General features: G+C 38.8%; 1 protein-coding gene across 1 annotated transcript; it reads right to left on the bottom strand.

Moving 5' to 3' along the window:
- Window positions 1-1576: 1576 nt before the first annotated feature.
- LOC114141595 (CD82 antigen) lies at window positions 1577-9448 on the bottom strand. Its single transcript, XM_028012228.1, has 8 exons — window positions 8885-9448; window positions 6466-6544; window positions 5423-5535; window positions 5271-5345; window positions 3983-4081; window positions 3706-3903; window positions 2828-2911; window positions 1577-2148 (listed from the first exon to the last, which is right to left on the bottom strand). The coding sequence occupies exons 1-8, from the start codon at window positions 8948-8950 to the stop codon at window positions 1693-1695; spliced, it is 1170 nt and encodes a 389-aa protein (XP_027868029.1). The 5' UTR covers window positions 8951-9448; the 3' UTR covers window positions 1577-1692.
- Window positions 9449-17166: the final 7718 nt, after the last annotated feature.

The raw sequence follows: 17166 nt of genomic DNA on the forward strand, positions 1-17166 counted from the left end.
ACATTTAATTTCTAAGACATTTTTTAAAGTATTAATAGCATGTTTTAACGAAGATTGTATTATCTAATTGTAGAACCACTAATCTAGTAAATGATGAATGTATTTGAAAATTGTACTATCTGTGACTATATCAGAATCAAATGGAAATTGTTTGAATGAAAATGTTTTGTTTAGTATTAGAAAATTGCTCAGGATTTATGCTAAATGGTTTATACTTAGGATTGAATATTATATTTCATAGGTTAGAAAAGGAATTATACCTCATTTTGTTCTGTTGATTTTAGATGTTATTTTTGGCAAGACTTAATCTTTTGAGGTGCTGACTGTAGAGGAGCAAAACTGGGGTTTTGTGAAGATAACCTTTCCTTGAACCAAAATTACTGGATTTAAGTTTCTCCTGAGAATTTATGTAAGGAGCGATAACGGGAGAGACTTCGGATTCCACAGGTATCTGTGAAATCTTATCTCATGTTTTTCTTTACGCAAATGACCGTAGAACCCAGGAGGCCAGGACGCAGCTGTTGGCTCTTTTGTTTTACCAGAGAGCAAATGGCCTTTGATCTTTGGCGTAAATTAGGGGGAGTTTCTAAGTTTCTCTGAGTGTCCAAGGTAGCTTCCAGTTGGTCAACCGGAGGAACGCCTTAATTGAATATATTAAAAAGGAAAGACACACCTTCAGTATAAGAGTTCGTGCACAGGAGTAAAAATTCAGGGAGCTGCCACTATTTTGCTTTTTTGCATCAGCTCTCTCCAAAGACGCGTCTTTGCCTTTTCTTTCTCTATTTTTTCCTGTCTCAGGTAATGAATGTATATCTCTGTTCCTCTGCAGTTTTGTTGTTGATTCATACGTTGCTTTGTATGGGATTAAACTCTGTAATTCTGTGACGTTAACATGCAGTGTTGTTTCCTTGTGGCCGCACGTCGCCCGCTGAGAGGGCCTGGGAGTTTGAGGAAGAGAGAGCCAAACTTTTTTCCAAAGTTAATTTAGAAATTATTCTTCCTTAATACTGGATACAGAAACACTTTTTAAATAAATTTGCTGAATTTTCCTTTAATTATAAGCTACTAATTAACAATATTGATCTATATAAAGACAGTCATCATGTTACTGAGTTCTCAGAATAATAATTAACAATAAGTTAAGAATGTAGGAAACTGATAAATATCAATATGTGATACTTTATTTCTACAACATGGTCAAATATAAAAGATATTTTCATCTAGTCATTCAAATTTACACCAGTGCAAGTGTAATTTTTAACAACAATAAAAGAAAACACTACAGCTCCCTGCTAAAGCCTGGTTCACACAGCGGCATTTTAAAATTGACGATTATTTTCAAAATCTGAGAGAAAATACACGATACACAACAAACTAACCATGAACAGATTCCAATCACCAACCTTCAGATGTCAGACGGGAAATCTCGCAAAATCTCTCGAGATTAAACGTGAGTTCAAAGTAAATAAACGTGACAAGACGATAGTTTGATTGATGGTTACAGATGAAACGGCGCTGTGGTCTCCGGCGTAAAGCGGATCTTCTGTGGTTTTGTTTCTGATTATTAACCACTAGTTCAGTACAGGAAACTTTGTAAAAATAGAAAACATTTACAGGAAAAAAACTAGATTTTATACAAAATAGCTCATTTTGAATTAGCTATTTTAGCTATGTTTACAACATTGAGTCTGTTTAATAATGCTGACTAGCCTCCTGGTAACCATGGTAACCCTGGTTCTGGTTGAAATTAAGTGGCTCCTGGAAGCCCTGGTTCTGGCCCTGGAAGCCCTGGTTCTGGTTGTAATTGTACTGGTCATACGTCATGTTGTTGGCATCTCCAGCAGGCGTGTACCCTTGGTTCTGGTTCTGGTACTCTAGGTTCTGGTTGTAATGAAATGGCTCCTGGTTCTGGTTGTACTGGTCAGCCATGTTGTTGGCATCTCCAGCTGTCCTGTAGTTTGGTTCTGCAGCGCCTTCATCCGGGTCTATGAAGGCGTGGTTCTGCTCCCCGCCATCCGGGTCGGGCTCAGGCTCGGGCTCGGAGTCTGAGTCGGCGTCGTCTTCACCAACGAGCCGCTTGTTTTTCTTTAAAGGGTCTTTTTCTCCAAACATGCGGAACAGAGATCCAGCGATGAAAAGGCCGATGATCTGCAGAGCAAAGGGCCGTTAGCACCCCCTTCAGGCAGTCACAGGCATTACAACTGAAATGCAGAAATCCGTCCTTAAAACCTTAATGACTGAAATTATATCAAATTGTACAAAAAATGTTATTACTTGTGATTTTGCTGTTTATGATAATTATGACTTTAAGACTTTTTCATGGTGGAAATGGGCTTCCATCCCGTTTCATAATGAATATTCTATTACCGTATGTACTTATGTTAATTAATCAATACTCATATTTTAATTTTATGTATTGCATAATGAAAATATAGACTCACAATTTCCTATTTCTACAAACATACCTACATTTTGCTCATTTCCATTGCTTAGTTGCGAGTGTCACTAAAAGCTTTAAATCCCAAATTAGAAATAAATTTTAGAATTTTGATCACATGTTCTCTATTTTGATGTATGATATGTAGAAGACATTTCTCAGCCTAAATGTATATTTTACCGCAGAATCTAGTTAAGGGTTAAGATTATTTACTGAGTTAACCTGCCGGCTGCATGTTTCCTCTTTAATAAACCAGGTGTAGTTCACACTCCGACCACTAGATGGTATCTAATTACTGATAATATAATTTGCAGTTTTTATACTCCCTCCTCGTTTTATGCCCAGTGAAAGAGGAATGAGTGGAGGTTAAACCTTTCAGATTATTCTTACCTGGATTAAAACGAGGAATGCAGCCATGGCAACGATGGTTATGACGTTCTCCTGCAGCCATTGGTTGATCTTCTCAATGCAGCTCTGCAGCATTAAACACATCATTGCAATGAATCAGCTCATTATCAGGTGAGGATTCTCAGTGTAGACGCGTTGCATGTTGTTTACATCCGGAAATGTTGCAAATTAGCACATCGAAGGGCAAAACGCCGATTCTTCTGCGTTCCATCCGTTAACTAACTGAAACCTGGAGGTGTATTAATTCAGTGCAGAGAGCCACAGGAGAAATAACGCAGAAAAACTCCAAACCATTCCTACTCTTCTTTTTTCTCGCTCACTGTGTCGGCTATACTTCACGCAAACTCGTTGCCATAGAAACCGACTGACAACAACGCCACTGTGTGTCAGGATTCAGCAACAAAAAATATGCAAACATTTCCCACACAAAGAGCAGAACATTCAGTCCGTTAGTGTTATGTTTTTATGTTTGATGTTTATTTTGTGATTATTGATAAGTGGTCGCTGCGATAGATTAGCTACTGCTGCTATTAGCTAAGCTAATTTGAAGCCCTGCTCTACTGATCATTTGTCAGAGTTGATGTGAGAGACGTTTTTTTTTAACTGAACCGAAACTCCAAATTCCACAGCACATCTACATGTTAAGGTTGTCAAAGTCAAGCTAGCATAACTGACCTACTTCCCTCTCCCTCGCTATTTTTTCTTAATTAAAACTTTCCTGACCAAAACTGCGCCTCTTTTTCTTTTACGTATCAGACGTTGGCAGCTTTTCGCCCTGCAGCGGGATCGTGCACACATGACGTCACGCTGCAACACGTCTATGGATCCAGAATTCTGCTGTTCGTTTTAGTCGACTGTACCTCATTAAAAATCCCAGTTCCTGTTCCAAGCAGCCTTTCATCGGTGTTATTGGTTTCCAAGCACCAGGACGAGTTTATGCTAGGCTGAAAGGACTGGAAACAGGAACACGGCAGCACGTTCTGACTTGTCAGGTTCAGAGTTTGAATGAAGGAGTTCTTGAGCCAGTCGTCTGGTCCATTTATTCCACAGCAATTAGTCTGTGAGCCAGAATAAAGACACATATTAACCAGGCATCTTTATTTGAGCTAGGACAGAGGTGATGTTGGAGAAACTCACAAAATGCTGAATGTTATCCATGATTCTGTCGGCCCTGCTGCTGCTATTTCCATACTGACGTATGATGTCATTCACGGTTTGAGCCAGACTACCATCGATCTGGTGAGGGAAAAAAACGCTAAGCTGCGATCTTCGAGAAAGACTGAATTAAACACAATAACACACGAAAAGGGACTGAAACATTCACACATGCATTCAAACCACACCAGAGTTCAACTGAACCGATGAACCATTATTAGCTTTGTGGTCCGCTTCAGAGTTTGATTATTCATTCATACCTCCACAAACAAACCGGGCTGTACTGGATTGGATTACAGCGGATTAAACAGTGCTGGTGTGAACCAGCCTAAGCAGCCCAACAATATCGACATTTACATTCTTGTCTTTCGAGTGAAACAAACTGATTACGTGTAGAAAAATTTTACTTTTTCCTTCTTCTGTTCACTAGTCACTATTTTCACAACCGTTACCAAGATCACTTTTAGATGTTCTGCCAATTATTTCTGTGCACAGCAGAGTAAATCCACGACACACTTTTACATCCCAGGATAAGGTGCTGGTCTGCTAGGTCTCCTCATGACATCCTCCTAATCTCAGGGTTAGACTTTTGAGTTAACATCTGAGCCTCGGGCTTGTTTAGCTGTTTTATGCAGCTTCAACAATTTTCAACTGTTTTGATGGACTCCAATGACGGACATGAAAGGAAAATGACAATGACCTTTGACCCTGGAAACTCTTTAAATGATCTCCCTCTAGAATCAATCCAACAGACCTCTTCAGGTAAGAAGTTAAAGGAGCGGTGTTATGTGTTTTCCAGGCACTTAATGCCATTTCATAGCACATTCAAGTAACTCTTTTATAAAAATGCTAAATATATCAAACATGACTTAAAAAAAATATTTACTTCCTGATTTAATTAGGCCTCTGTATCTTTAAAAACTCCTGCTCTTTCTGAAGTTCCGCCTTCAGGACGTTGTCCCAACATGGCTCCTTTATTAACCCTTTAGCGTTTTTACCAGTGTTGCTCTGCAGCAGTTCCTAGAACAAGCTCAGCAGATGTTTGCTAATTGCTGCTGGCTAGTCTGAAGGAGCTGCGAGGAGGCGGGAGTGTTACGTCCACCCAGGAGTGTTTTACAGCTGAATGGTTGCCATGGAGATTAAAATATTTCTCAGACATGAAAGAGTCAAAGCAAAACTCCAGGTTTATTTTTGATGAGGGAAAAACATTAAAACATTTTGAAAAAAAAAGTAGATTTTACGCGATAGAGCCGCTGTGAAGTGGCCTGACCTTGTTTCTGTTCAGGAGCAGCAGGACGGTGACGTACAGCTGACCCAGGACCAGGGCGACGAGGAAGCAGAAGTACTGAGGAGGAAGAGCGCTCAGAGTGTTGAGCAGGTAGCAGCTGTTTTCCCCACAGCAGGGAATCATGGGAAACTCACCACCAGCAGCAGGAAGCGTTTCTCCAGGGCCGCTCCAGTACACCCAGTCAGGCTGACCAGCGCCACCACTCCACCGATTACAAACAGACCCGCTGCCACCACCTGCAGCTCCTCTGGACGCAAAAACACACAAAATATAAAAAACACAAAAATACAAAAACACAAAAAAACATTAAAAAATACAAAAAAATATTTAAAAACACAAAACATATAAAAAATACAAAAAAACATAAAAAAATATCAAAAATACAAAAACAACATCAAAATTTTTAGAAAACACTAAAAATATAAAAATACAAAAAACAAAAAAATTAAAAAAAACACAAAATATATAAAAAACACAAAAAAACATTAAAAAAATTAAAAGATACAAAAAAATATTTAAAAACACAAAAAATATAAAAAATACAAAAAAACATAAAAAATATAAAAATACAAAAAACAAAAATATTTAAAAAAACACAAAATATATATAAAAAACACAAAAAAACAAAAGATACAAAAAAATATTTTAAAACACAAAAAATACAAAAAACCAGAAAAAATACAAAAACATTACAAATTTTAAAAAACACAAAAAATATAAAAATATACAAAAAACAAAAAAAAATAAAAATATATAAAAAACACAAAAAATATAAAAAATACAAAAGCAACATAATTTTTTTTTTGCATTAGTTCTGAGCCACCAGAATTCAAACTGTTTGACTGAAACTATTGAAAATTTAGCAGAAATGTTTCTTTTTCTTTAATTCATTGGATGGCAGAAAAACCCATCTGCCTTACTTCAGATGGCAAAAATAAATAGGTTTATATTAAGTCATATTTATACCCAGAGAAACAGGAAGTGGTGGATTATTAATTAAAAGTTCCTATAAACTCTGATGCCATTAGAAAAAAAACTGTGAATTAAAATCTGCTTTATTTACATTTACTTTACTGGAAATTTCAGTTTTCATCTTTTCCTCTGGGGAGATTTTCCTCACCCTGAATAAATGTTACGCTGTTCCTTAAAATAAAAGTATTTATTTTAATTTTGGTACCAGAGGAGAGGACATTCAGGAAGCTTCCAGAGTCGAAGAGGATCCAGATTCCACAGCCCATAACGCTCAGACCCAGAACCTGCAGAGAAAGTCCAACTGAAGTTCAGACCTGCATCATGTTTATGTTGGTGAAACAGGTGACAGGTGAGCGAAGCATCGGAGCAACAGCAGCTGAGGCTGCAGAAGCAAAGGCCTTCAGAGACAAGCTGGACACGCTAACATGGACCAGAACGTGAGTTAAGGTGGGATTTATGCTAAAATTTAATTTATGCAAAAACTTATGTTAGGTTTTGCTAAAAAAAAAAAATCCTAAAACAAAAATTTGAATATGGCAAAAATGAAATGTATACACAAAGGGAATTTATGCTAAAACTGAATTTTTTGTTTAAACAAAATTTAGGCTACACTAAAACAAAATGTACGCTAAAATGTAATTAATAGCTAAATTAAATTAATGCTAAACTGAATTTACGCGCATTTTGTTGTTGTGTTATGATTTTTGCATTTTGTTGATCTTTCTGGGCCACCGTACTTCCAATCATCCGATCAAAACAGTTAAATCTCTTTCTTAACAAGTCATAAAATGATGAAAAAGTCTGAAACAATATAACCTTTCAGCTCAGGTGTGTTGAAGCAAGAAAAACATCTGAATCCTGGGCGTCCCTAAATCAATAATCAATCAATTATTTTATTTATAGCACTTCATGGCTCTTCCCTGGAAGGCCTCTGCTTAAACAGCCATTAAAACCCCATAAGAGGCAGCTTCATATCATGATCAATTGTTTCCAGGTCCAAGGACTGAGCCTTGGGGAACTCCTTTACAGAAAAGATTCAACATGACCATTTCCTGTTGCTACAAGGAGCCACTTCCTGTCTCAACAAACAAAACAACCAGGAGGAACAGAAGGACTGAAAGCAAAGAACTGGATCTGGAAACAGGAAATGTTCTTCAAAAAACATCACAAGTTAATATTAAACTCTGAAGAATAAGCCAAACATTTGAGAAATATTTAAAAAGATGACAAACAAAACCAAATGTCCAGTTAGGCGTCATGAAGAACCTGATTTAAATGACTTAAAACAAGTTCATGATGAAAATCCAGGAGAAACTCACCAGTAGGCCTGTCACGATAGCAAATTTTGCTGAGCGATTAATTGTCTCAAAAATTATTGCGATAAACGATAATATTGTTTGAAGAGCTTTTTACACTGATTTAATGGAAATGACGTAATAATGCATGCGATTTCTTGCCAAAGATAGATACACTTTATTTTCAAAAGAATATTTAACACTGGAAATGATCAATAAAATAAACAAAACAACCAAAAACAAAAATAAAATGGATTCTCAGTCTCCATTAACAAAAATCTCACTTGGAAAAAAAAAACTAAACCACATAAAGCCAAAGTGTAAATAAATACTGCATTCAACCAAAAGAGTGCAGATTATGAAGCCTGTATATTATGTTGCCCTTCAGTAATAATTAGATTTAAATAGAGAAGATGGGCACATCGACTACCTGATGCAATAGTTCACACTACAGATTTTTGCTCCTATTTTTCCCCTTACAACAATCTTAAAACGTTGGTCTTTCTAAGATTGTGTGGTGTGTTATGGTAGATCATCGTTGCCGCTCCGATCTAAATCAGGGGTTTTCCCGACTGGGATCTTTAAAGACACCTGTTGAATGTGACAGGTAGCCAATCAGACAGCGCGGATTCTCCTCCGTGTTTTCTAAGGGTAAATTACGGAGGGGAATCCCAAACAGCTGACACGGCGCAACCCGAAGTCCAGCGGACATTGGAGATGATATGTGGAAACAACATTAATGTTTATTCAACATGCAAAGAATATAGAAATGACAAGAGGAGGAGTTGGAGCTAAATTGCTACCGCAGTTGATAAACCCGGTAACTTTTCAGCTGTTCTTCGTTAACGTGACATAAACAGGTTCTAATGATTTTCATTCAGTCAGGACTTTACGCTGACACTAGCCACATGCATTGCAAGTAGATTGTAGTAAAGCATTGATTAATACCTGGTTTTAAAATTAGTTAACTGGACTTGTAGCCATTATTTGGTGCCCATTGTTGGACACCACACGGCAGGAACGAACCGATCGAACCGTTATAACTAGGATTTCTGTCGGCTAATGTGTGGTCTGTCAGGTTTTGAAAATGGGCCGACAATCGGCTGGCAGCTCTAAGATCGTGTTGTCTGCGCTGAGCTTTACACTAAGGAAATGAGGAAGGAGGGTCAGTGGAGAGCACCGGAGTTGAGCCTTTTTTCATTCGGTGTCATCAACAGAAAGAGAAAAAGGCCGGAAGAGACGATAATGCCGATAATTAAAATGACGTTGATAGTTTTAATTTATCGTACGATTAATCGATTTATCATTTATCGCGACAGGCCTACTCACCAGGAAGACGGAGTTTAAAACTGTGAAGCAAAACTTCAGCATCTCGATTTTCACGTCCAGCTTCATCCTGACCAGCAGCAGGTCGACGCCGTTCTGTGGTTTTTCTGTTGTTTTCTGTCGTTTTTTGTTGTTTTTCTGTTGTTTTTTGTCGTTTTCTGTCGTTTTCTGACAACAGATCCACAGCAACAGAGACGTTCAACAACAAACCGCTTCGCTTCCCGTCCAATCCTCTGGGAACCAAGTCTGTGCTGAGATCAAAGGTCACTTCCTTATTACCTGTTAAACATCAAACCGCTCAGGTGGTTTCCATGGAAACGAACACCAGGTGTTTCCTCTGATCCCACCTGAAACCCAGAAACTCGTCTTCGTCTCATTCCGTGTGACGTCCCAGAGTTAAACTCCTAAAAGAAAAATACAAAGTTGCTACATTTCCCATCATCCCTTGCGGCGTTCAGGACCGCTGAGACGGAACAAGGAAGCAGAAGTTCTGAGTATTCCCGATCGATCAGTTATTAACCAAACTGTTCTATTTTTAATTCAGTTTTCTGATCTGTTTTCCAACCTGAACCAGTTCATGAAGCTTTTATTGTTTAAATAAGTTCATGTTTTCAAAACTTTCTGGGTTTAGAGTTTTGTTTAAAGTAATTATCATCATGTGATTAATCATCACAAGTTTATAGTTAATGAAAATCAACAGTTCTTCGTAGTTTAATGATGAAAATATTTTTATGTGAATAAATTAAGCTCGAGTTTTCTTGTCAATATTAAATGAAAGCAGATTTTTGTTCTCATTGTTTTTCATCCAGTTATTCAACTAAGCGGCCAACAGGCGGCGCTGTTTGACTTTTTGCTCGTCTTTTCTCCAAGAAAAAAATCATGATGAGGTAAAACTCCTAAAAGTACATTTTGTTTCACAAAGTTATTCTTCAGAAAATGTAATTTCACAGAATATTACAACTTGACAGTTTTCACTGACATCCCTGCAAAATGTCACATTTTCACTAGAAAACTCATCTTTCATGAAAACTTCCTGTTTTTGTTGTTTTTCAGGTTTGATTCATAACTAAATATTTAATTCACCAGCAAAATATTTAGGTTCAAAGTAAACATTTGAAAATTGAGTGCTTAATATTTAAGTACCTCTCAGGTAAATGTTTAGTTGGCAAGATAAATATTTACTTTGGACATTTATTCTTTAATATCAACAGCCAATCAGAGTCTGGCTCTGCGCTCGGTTCTGTTCCTGGTTCAGATGAACACAGGCTGCAGATAATAAACCAGACATTAAAGTGACTTTACCGAAGTCAACCAGCAGAGGGCGCTGCAGAGTCATCTTCATGTTGGGAATGAATGCAGAGAAACGGAAAGTTTCCTTCATCCAGAAGCTTTTTAACATTTTTAACCCCAAAAGAGGAGAAGATTTGGATCCTCTGGCCTCAGCAAACACTCTTCGTGTTTCTCAGCAGGAAAAATGTCTGCAGGCCAACAATCCATCAGGAAACCCTGATTCTTCTCTGGAGACATGACTGGGAACAATGGAGTTATAAATCTGTTTAACTGGGGAGGGCTGACAGGGAGCCGAGTTGAACAGAACCAAAACCAGAACCCAGAATGGTGCAATCATTTCCTGTTATCTGTTGGTTCTGCCTCACTAGAAATGAGCAGCAGTGGAACAGGAAGAGGATTCAGATGTAACAAAACCTTCATTTAGTTTATAAAGCATTTTGTTGCGCAACACCCCCCCCACTCTCTACTGCCCCCTCTGAGAGAGGAGATGCTGCCAGCTCTCCGTCTAACGGGTGAATTGAGTTTCCTAAATCTGCTGGGATTTATCCAGAACTGGATAAACTCTGTTTAAAGCTGGTGTCCAGAACGACTCGCCTGGTTCCTGACGGCCTCCATCCAGGCGTCCCTCCCTTCTTCCCCCTGTGAATTATCCAGACTGATCAGCCTGCAGCCAACTAGTTTCACAGAGCTCACCTGTTAACACCTGTTAACGCTCCTTCTCTTTATTACAACTTGCTCTTGTTACTGAACCAGGTTGGTTTTAGTGACTCAGTGAGTCCCAAGGATGATGTTTCACATTTAGTTTTGGGCTAAAAGCAAATGATAAAACATTTTCCATCTTTTCCTCTCCAGAATCAAACATCAGAGCTGTTTCACAACCATCAAAGAACTTTGAGGCGACTCATTAACTGAATGTCCACAACATCTTTTAGATTTTATGCTTCATATTTTATTAGTAAGACAGTTTTGCCAGGCTCAGTACAGCAGAAATAATCAAATCATCTAGTCTATCTTTCCCTACTGCTGACACTGAGAACTAAAGAGGGAACCTTTGAGAGAGACGGACAGAGTTTGGCGTTTTGGACCCCAGAACTGGCCTGATGATGATGAAGGTGCTGCAGCAGGAGGAGGAAGTTGATCGATGAAGGCAGGATCTCTGTAGGTCTGATGAGCTTCTGTCTCTGCATGGACGGTGAGGTCACACAGGACTTGGTGCTGGCTGGAAGAGTACTGACTTGGATCAAAGCAACAAACTGAACCAGAAAACAGCTGGAAGGAAAAACTGGATCTCATTTGATCTGCCTGATTCCCCGCCCCACTGCTGCTGCTAATGCTAACGCTGAGAAGAAGGTTGTGGGTTCGGATCCCATCAGAACATTTCTGAGGGAAGTTTGAATGCTGTCCCTGTTCTCCATGTCCTGTGATGTCATCAGGGTTCTGTCTGCTCCTGTCCTAAAGGAGTTTTATTCTGGTTCTGATCAGGTTCTGATCCAGCTCTCTCTCTCTCTGAGGCCACGCCCCCTCCTCCTCTCGCTCAGAGTCTCAGTCGGCTCCAGCGTCTCGTCCAGGATGAACGTCCCTCTCTCTCTCTCGATTGCCCTGATCCTGTTTTCCTGCTACGGTGAGTGACCTTTGACCTCTGACCTCCTAACTGACCCCAGTCAGTCCGCTGAACGACCAGAAAACGGTTTTTGCTCTATTTCACTCGCAGCTTTCTCATCTGCAGAGCCTTAAAGAGGAAACAGTTTTAGCACCGGGTCCTAAAGTATTTACTAAAGTATTTACCAAAGTATTTACCAAAGTATTTACACCCCAGAAAGTTTTTCTGCCTCAGTGTTTTTGTAGATAAATCAGGTATCAGTCAAAATGAAATTAAAGGGGCATTCTGCAGCTTCGCTGTTAGGAAATCTCATTTCTGTTCCAGTTTATTCAGGTTTTTGTGACTAAAATGAAAAAAGAAAACATTTGTTCTCAGCCAGCCGAGGGAATCAGAGATCTGTGCTGTGTGACAGGCTCTCGGACCTGTAGAGACCTGAACGCTGCAGGTCCGCCGTCACACAGACTTTTGTTTGAAACGTTAATCCTGCTGATGAGCGAGGAAAGAAACGCTGGATTACCTGAGTTTACGCTAAAATCTCTGAGCTGCAGCGAGAATCAAGCAAACATCTCTTCATAAAACTGTTTATGTGACAGATAAACGAGAACAGCTACAGGATTAAAGACGTTTATGTAGTTAGATGGTCTGTTAAGGAAACGCCTGGAGGTTAAAATTACACTGAAACTAAAACTAATTTAAAGACGTCACCGTTCCTCCCTCAGGAGGAAAATTCATCCAAAAATTCACAAAAAACGGAGAGAATTTTCTCCACAGATGATTAAAGACGCCTGGTGAAAGCAAAGATGAATTCGGTTCTGATTGGATGTCCATCAGAACCAGCACCCAGAGTCTAACCGGGTCACAGGAGGTTCCCAGTTACCCGACCCGGTTAGCATTCTGACTCCAGATTGACTGAGAATTTTTCTCACATTTCCCCAGAATGCTCAGCTGAGATGGTTCTAACCTGGTTAAATCCTCAGAACAATTCAGGAAACAACTCGCTAATAGCAGAGCTAACTCTTAGCTTAGCGTCTTGCTAACTTTGCTAACGATTAGCGCACTTCGCTTCTCTTAAGTTCATTTTTCCAGACAAATTCTTAGGTGTGAATTTACTTGACAGTAAAAATTCAGTTGAATAAAGTTCAACATCTGTGTTGAAGTTTAGATTATTAACTATTAAAAAATCTTCTAATAGTTAGATGATTATATTCATGCTCTTATTTTGAAGGGGTTGAAGTCTGTTTATGCATAAATTCCATTTCCTCTCTTCACGTTCGTTCCCAAACAGTAGAGAACAAAACATAAACATGAATAACATGAATACAATATCTCAAGTAAGAGCAAAACGTATTTAGTAATTTAATATAATTAAGTACTGAGTGTCTGATCAAAAGATTTAGCAAAAAATCTGAAGTTACATAGTAACAGTAAATTCTGGAAATTTAAAAACTGAAATAAAAAAACTTAACATGAATTAATCAAAAATAACATAAAATAGATTTAAGGCAGAAGAAACTTTTCCAAACTGCTGAGTAAGTAAGTAACGCACTGTGGTGGCGTTAGCTAAAGAGCTAGCTGTGCTAACCCTAAAGCGCTAATCATAAACATTAGCCCTGCTAATGCTAAAGCGATATAACAACATGCTATTATCAAAAGCAATCACCAAATGAAAAATTAGCTTTGCTATTAGCGCATTAGCAGGTTAGCATACCGGTAGTTCGGGTGTTTACTGCACCTTTAATTTACCTCCAAACATTAAAACTGTTCTCCTATAAACACATTTTCTCCAAAGTGTTACTCAAACCGCAAGTTAATCCACCTCTGATTAAATCTGTTTTAGTTTCAGGTTTTGAATTAAAATCCTGAAATAAAAGAACTTTTTGAAGTGATTCTGTGTCCCTGAGATGCTGCAGATATCTCTGCAGCGTTTGGCTTCCTAACACACTAAATGACTTGAACTTACAGAACAAGTTTTGAGGAAGAGTAAAGCCCATCAGAGCATGAGTTATCGCCTCACTCTGCGGTCGAGTCGCTGATTGTGGGAATCTGTGTGAAACCACCGAACAAGTGAACCCAGACACAAACCCGCAGTGAAGAAACGGATGACAGCATGATTTACTGTGAGAAGGTCGTCAGTGATGTGGAGGAGTTTGTATATTAATATGAGCCAAAAAAGGATGTTTCCAACAAATCCAGAGGAGCTGCAGGTTCCAGCTTTAAACGTCTTTCAGTCGAGGAATCAGGACAGAAATGACTCCCTGACCTCAGTCGATCCTCTGACCAGCCCATTTTTCTTCTTTCTGCTTTATCGTGTTTTCTGTAAAAACATCTTCAGTTAGGAAATGTTTCTCTGGTTCTGGAGTTTGCTGACAAGCTGCAGTTTTTGTTTTAACAGAAAACTCTTTGGGTTTTTAGGCCGATATCTGACTTAATCAGACGTTGTGCAGCCGTTCGTTTGGTCGACCAGAAGAAGAAAGGCAACAGGAAGTACTTTTACAGGCCTCCTGCAGTCCACACAAAAGAATACATATATTATTTTGACGTACATAAAATGAAACCACAAACCATTTAAAAATCAGTTTTCTTTATTTATTGTGACAATTATTCTACAAACTGTTTTAACTAAATGATCCAGACGGGAAAAATCCAACTAACTGGAATTATTTGACATTAAAGGACTGAAAACTGGCATCGATACGTTTTCTTTAAAAGATCCTAAATCTGTTACAACAATCTGAAAGAATTTGATTCCAGATTTTATTATTTTTCTACAGCAGAGGAAACAAAACGTCAGTTTTATTGCTAAAATATGTGAATATGCAGCTCAAGATGTTATTAAATAAAAAATATCTAAAAGTTAAACTCAGAACACAAATGAATGCAGAGAAAAGTTCTTTTAGCTGAGCTTCAAACTATTTTTGTTGTTTTACTGGTTGTAGCAAAATAATCTGCAGATATAAATGATGTTTAGCTGCTAAATATTTTTTCACATTAAAGCAGAGAAATATTTGAAAAACTTAGAATGAAAAATGGATAAACAGAAGCAGCTTGCTCACCTTTATTCAGGTTTTCTTACCTTTAATCTTCACATATAGATTTACATTCTGTCCAGATTGAAATATTTCCACGTTACACATTGAAGATAAGCATATTTAATAAAGTGAAATGTCTTTAGCAATGCTTAGCTTTTGCACTCTTATCCCATCTTCCTCCAGGCGTAGAATTTCTAATCTAGATGTCTTCTGTAATGTAGTGTTTGCAGATAATTGAGTGATTAATGGAGGAAATATGAGATCTCTGTTTCTGTGGCCTTCAGTCAGACTTTCTTTGTTTAGTTGTGAAACCTCCGCCGCTCTGTTTTCACTCTCCAAACCACCAACAAACCGGGAGACAAAACCCTGAAACATGAGCGATCATGTCATTGGTTCAGAGCGATGCAGACATGTTTCAGTTTTCATGTTTGAATCTGTCTGAGAAACATTAAAATAACTGTGGCTAAAACCAAACACAGCAGATGAAACCCTGCAGGTCACAGAAACATCTCACTCACCACAGGAGGCAAAAAATAAAATGCCCCAGCCATCACATCCGCTTCGCTGCGCTAGCCTTAAAACACCAAACAAACATTAGTTCTGCTAACAGTAATTAGCAGAAGCTAACGCTAAAGTACCAAATTAAACTACCGTATTTTCCACATAAGGCGCATAGAATAGCCGCTACAGTAGAGGCTGGAGTTACATTATGCATCCACTAGATGGAGCTGCGCTAAAGGGAATGTCAACAAAACAGTCAGATAGGTCAGTCAAACTTTATTAATAAATTACAAACCAGCGTTCTGAAAACTCTGTTCATTCCCAAAATGAATAAACAGCTGTTTTATTATTTTCCTGAGGTAAAGTCAGTGACGTGGTATTTTGGTGACACAGTTTATCTTTTAACAACAGCAAGGTGTAACATATAGTGGAGGGGAAGTTTTCCTCGATTCAATAAACACGTAAAAAACAGTCTGATGCTGTTACGGTAAATCAAATCACAATTATATCCACTTCCACTATAACCATTGATTGGTTCATGTTAAATTCTCTGCTGCTGCTCTGTTCCCGTGTTTTACTGCGTCACTGATCGCCTGCAGCTTAAACTGCATCGTAAGCTTGTCTCTTAATAGGAGCCATTTTGGGCTCTTTACACAAAACCCAGCCTGCACCGCGCGCTTCTTCTTCTACGGGGGAAATGAAGTCGGCGGCTGCTTACCGTAGTTGTGAGACCTGTTGTGGTTCAGTATTGGTCCATATATAAGGCGCAGCGGATTATAAGGCTCCCTGTCGACTTTTGAGAAAATTGAAGGTTTTTAGGTGCGCCTTATAGTGCGGAAAATACGGTACGATGAAATCCACCACGTGTCAGTGAGACGTTAGTTACGGCATACATCGCCCTCTGCAGGGTCAGATTTGGTATTGCACACCTTTCTGAACGGTTAGCGCTTCAGGAAGTGGAAGCAAAACTTTCACGGTTTCAGTTTTCTAGTTGCTGAGTTTTGCTAACCCTGCTGCTGTTTTAGCCTGGCCTGGTCAGGTTTTAAACTGTTTCCTGTGGGACTACAGAGATGCATTCTGGGTAAAGAATGAACATCAGGTGGAAGAACATACAGACAGGAAATGGAACCACTGCATAGACGCTCTTCACCAACTTCAAAATAAGAGCGTGAATATAAACAAACTGAAAGTTTATAAACAGCAAAGTAAATTTAAGCAAAGTGCTCTAAATGTTTTCAAAGTTCCCTAAAGCGATAAACAACAACAAAAAAACATGCTTCTCATGTGACATCACTTCCAGGAACTTTGTAACTGGCTGACAGCCATCTTGGTAGGCAGGTGCTATGGCGTTGCTATGACAACAATAAACAGTCACCAGAACCTCTCTCTTCACATGGAGAGTTTGTTCGTCCTTTGAGACGTTGAATCTATCCGACCAAAGTCTTCAGCTGAAGTTCCTCTGAACTCATTCGTCACTGTAGCATCAGATCAGATGCATTCTGGGTAAAGACACATTTACCCAGAATGACACATTTTCCTTCTCCGTCTCATAGGGGTCGATCCCGACAGCAGCCATTTTGTTCGTGTATATTTCTAATGCACATTGGTTCGTATATTTTTGATTTTTTGCGGTCAGCTCTGCTCTACGCTTGCCTACCAAGATGGCGCAGATCACTTCCAGTTCTGACTTGTTGGAACTACGTGTTAGCTCCGCTCTGAGCGCGTTAGCAGATCAGTGTCCAGCTCTGGTCATCTAGAAACCATCTGACCCAGAATGACAGAATTTCTAATCTAGATGTCTTCTGTAATTTAGTGTTTGCAGATAATTAAGTGATTAATGGAGGAAATATGAGATCTCTGTTTCT

This window comes from Xiphophorus couchianus, chromosome 3, assembly GCF_001444195.1.
Source record: "Xiphophorus couchianus chromosome 3, X_couchianus-1.0, whole genome shotgun sequence".
In the NCBI taxonomy this organism is placed as follows: Eukaryota; Metazoa; Chordata; class Actinopteri; order Cyprinodontiformes; family Poeciliidae; genus Xiphophorus; species Xiphophorus couchianus.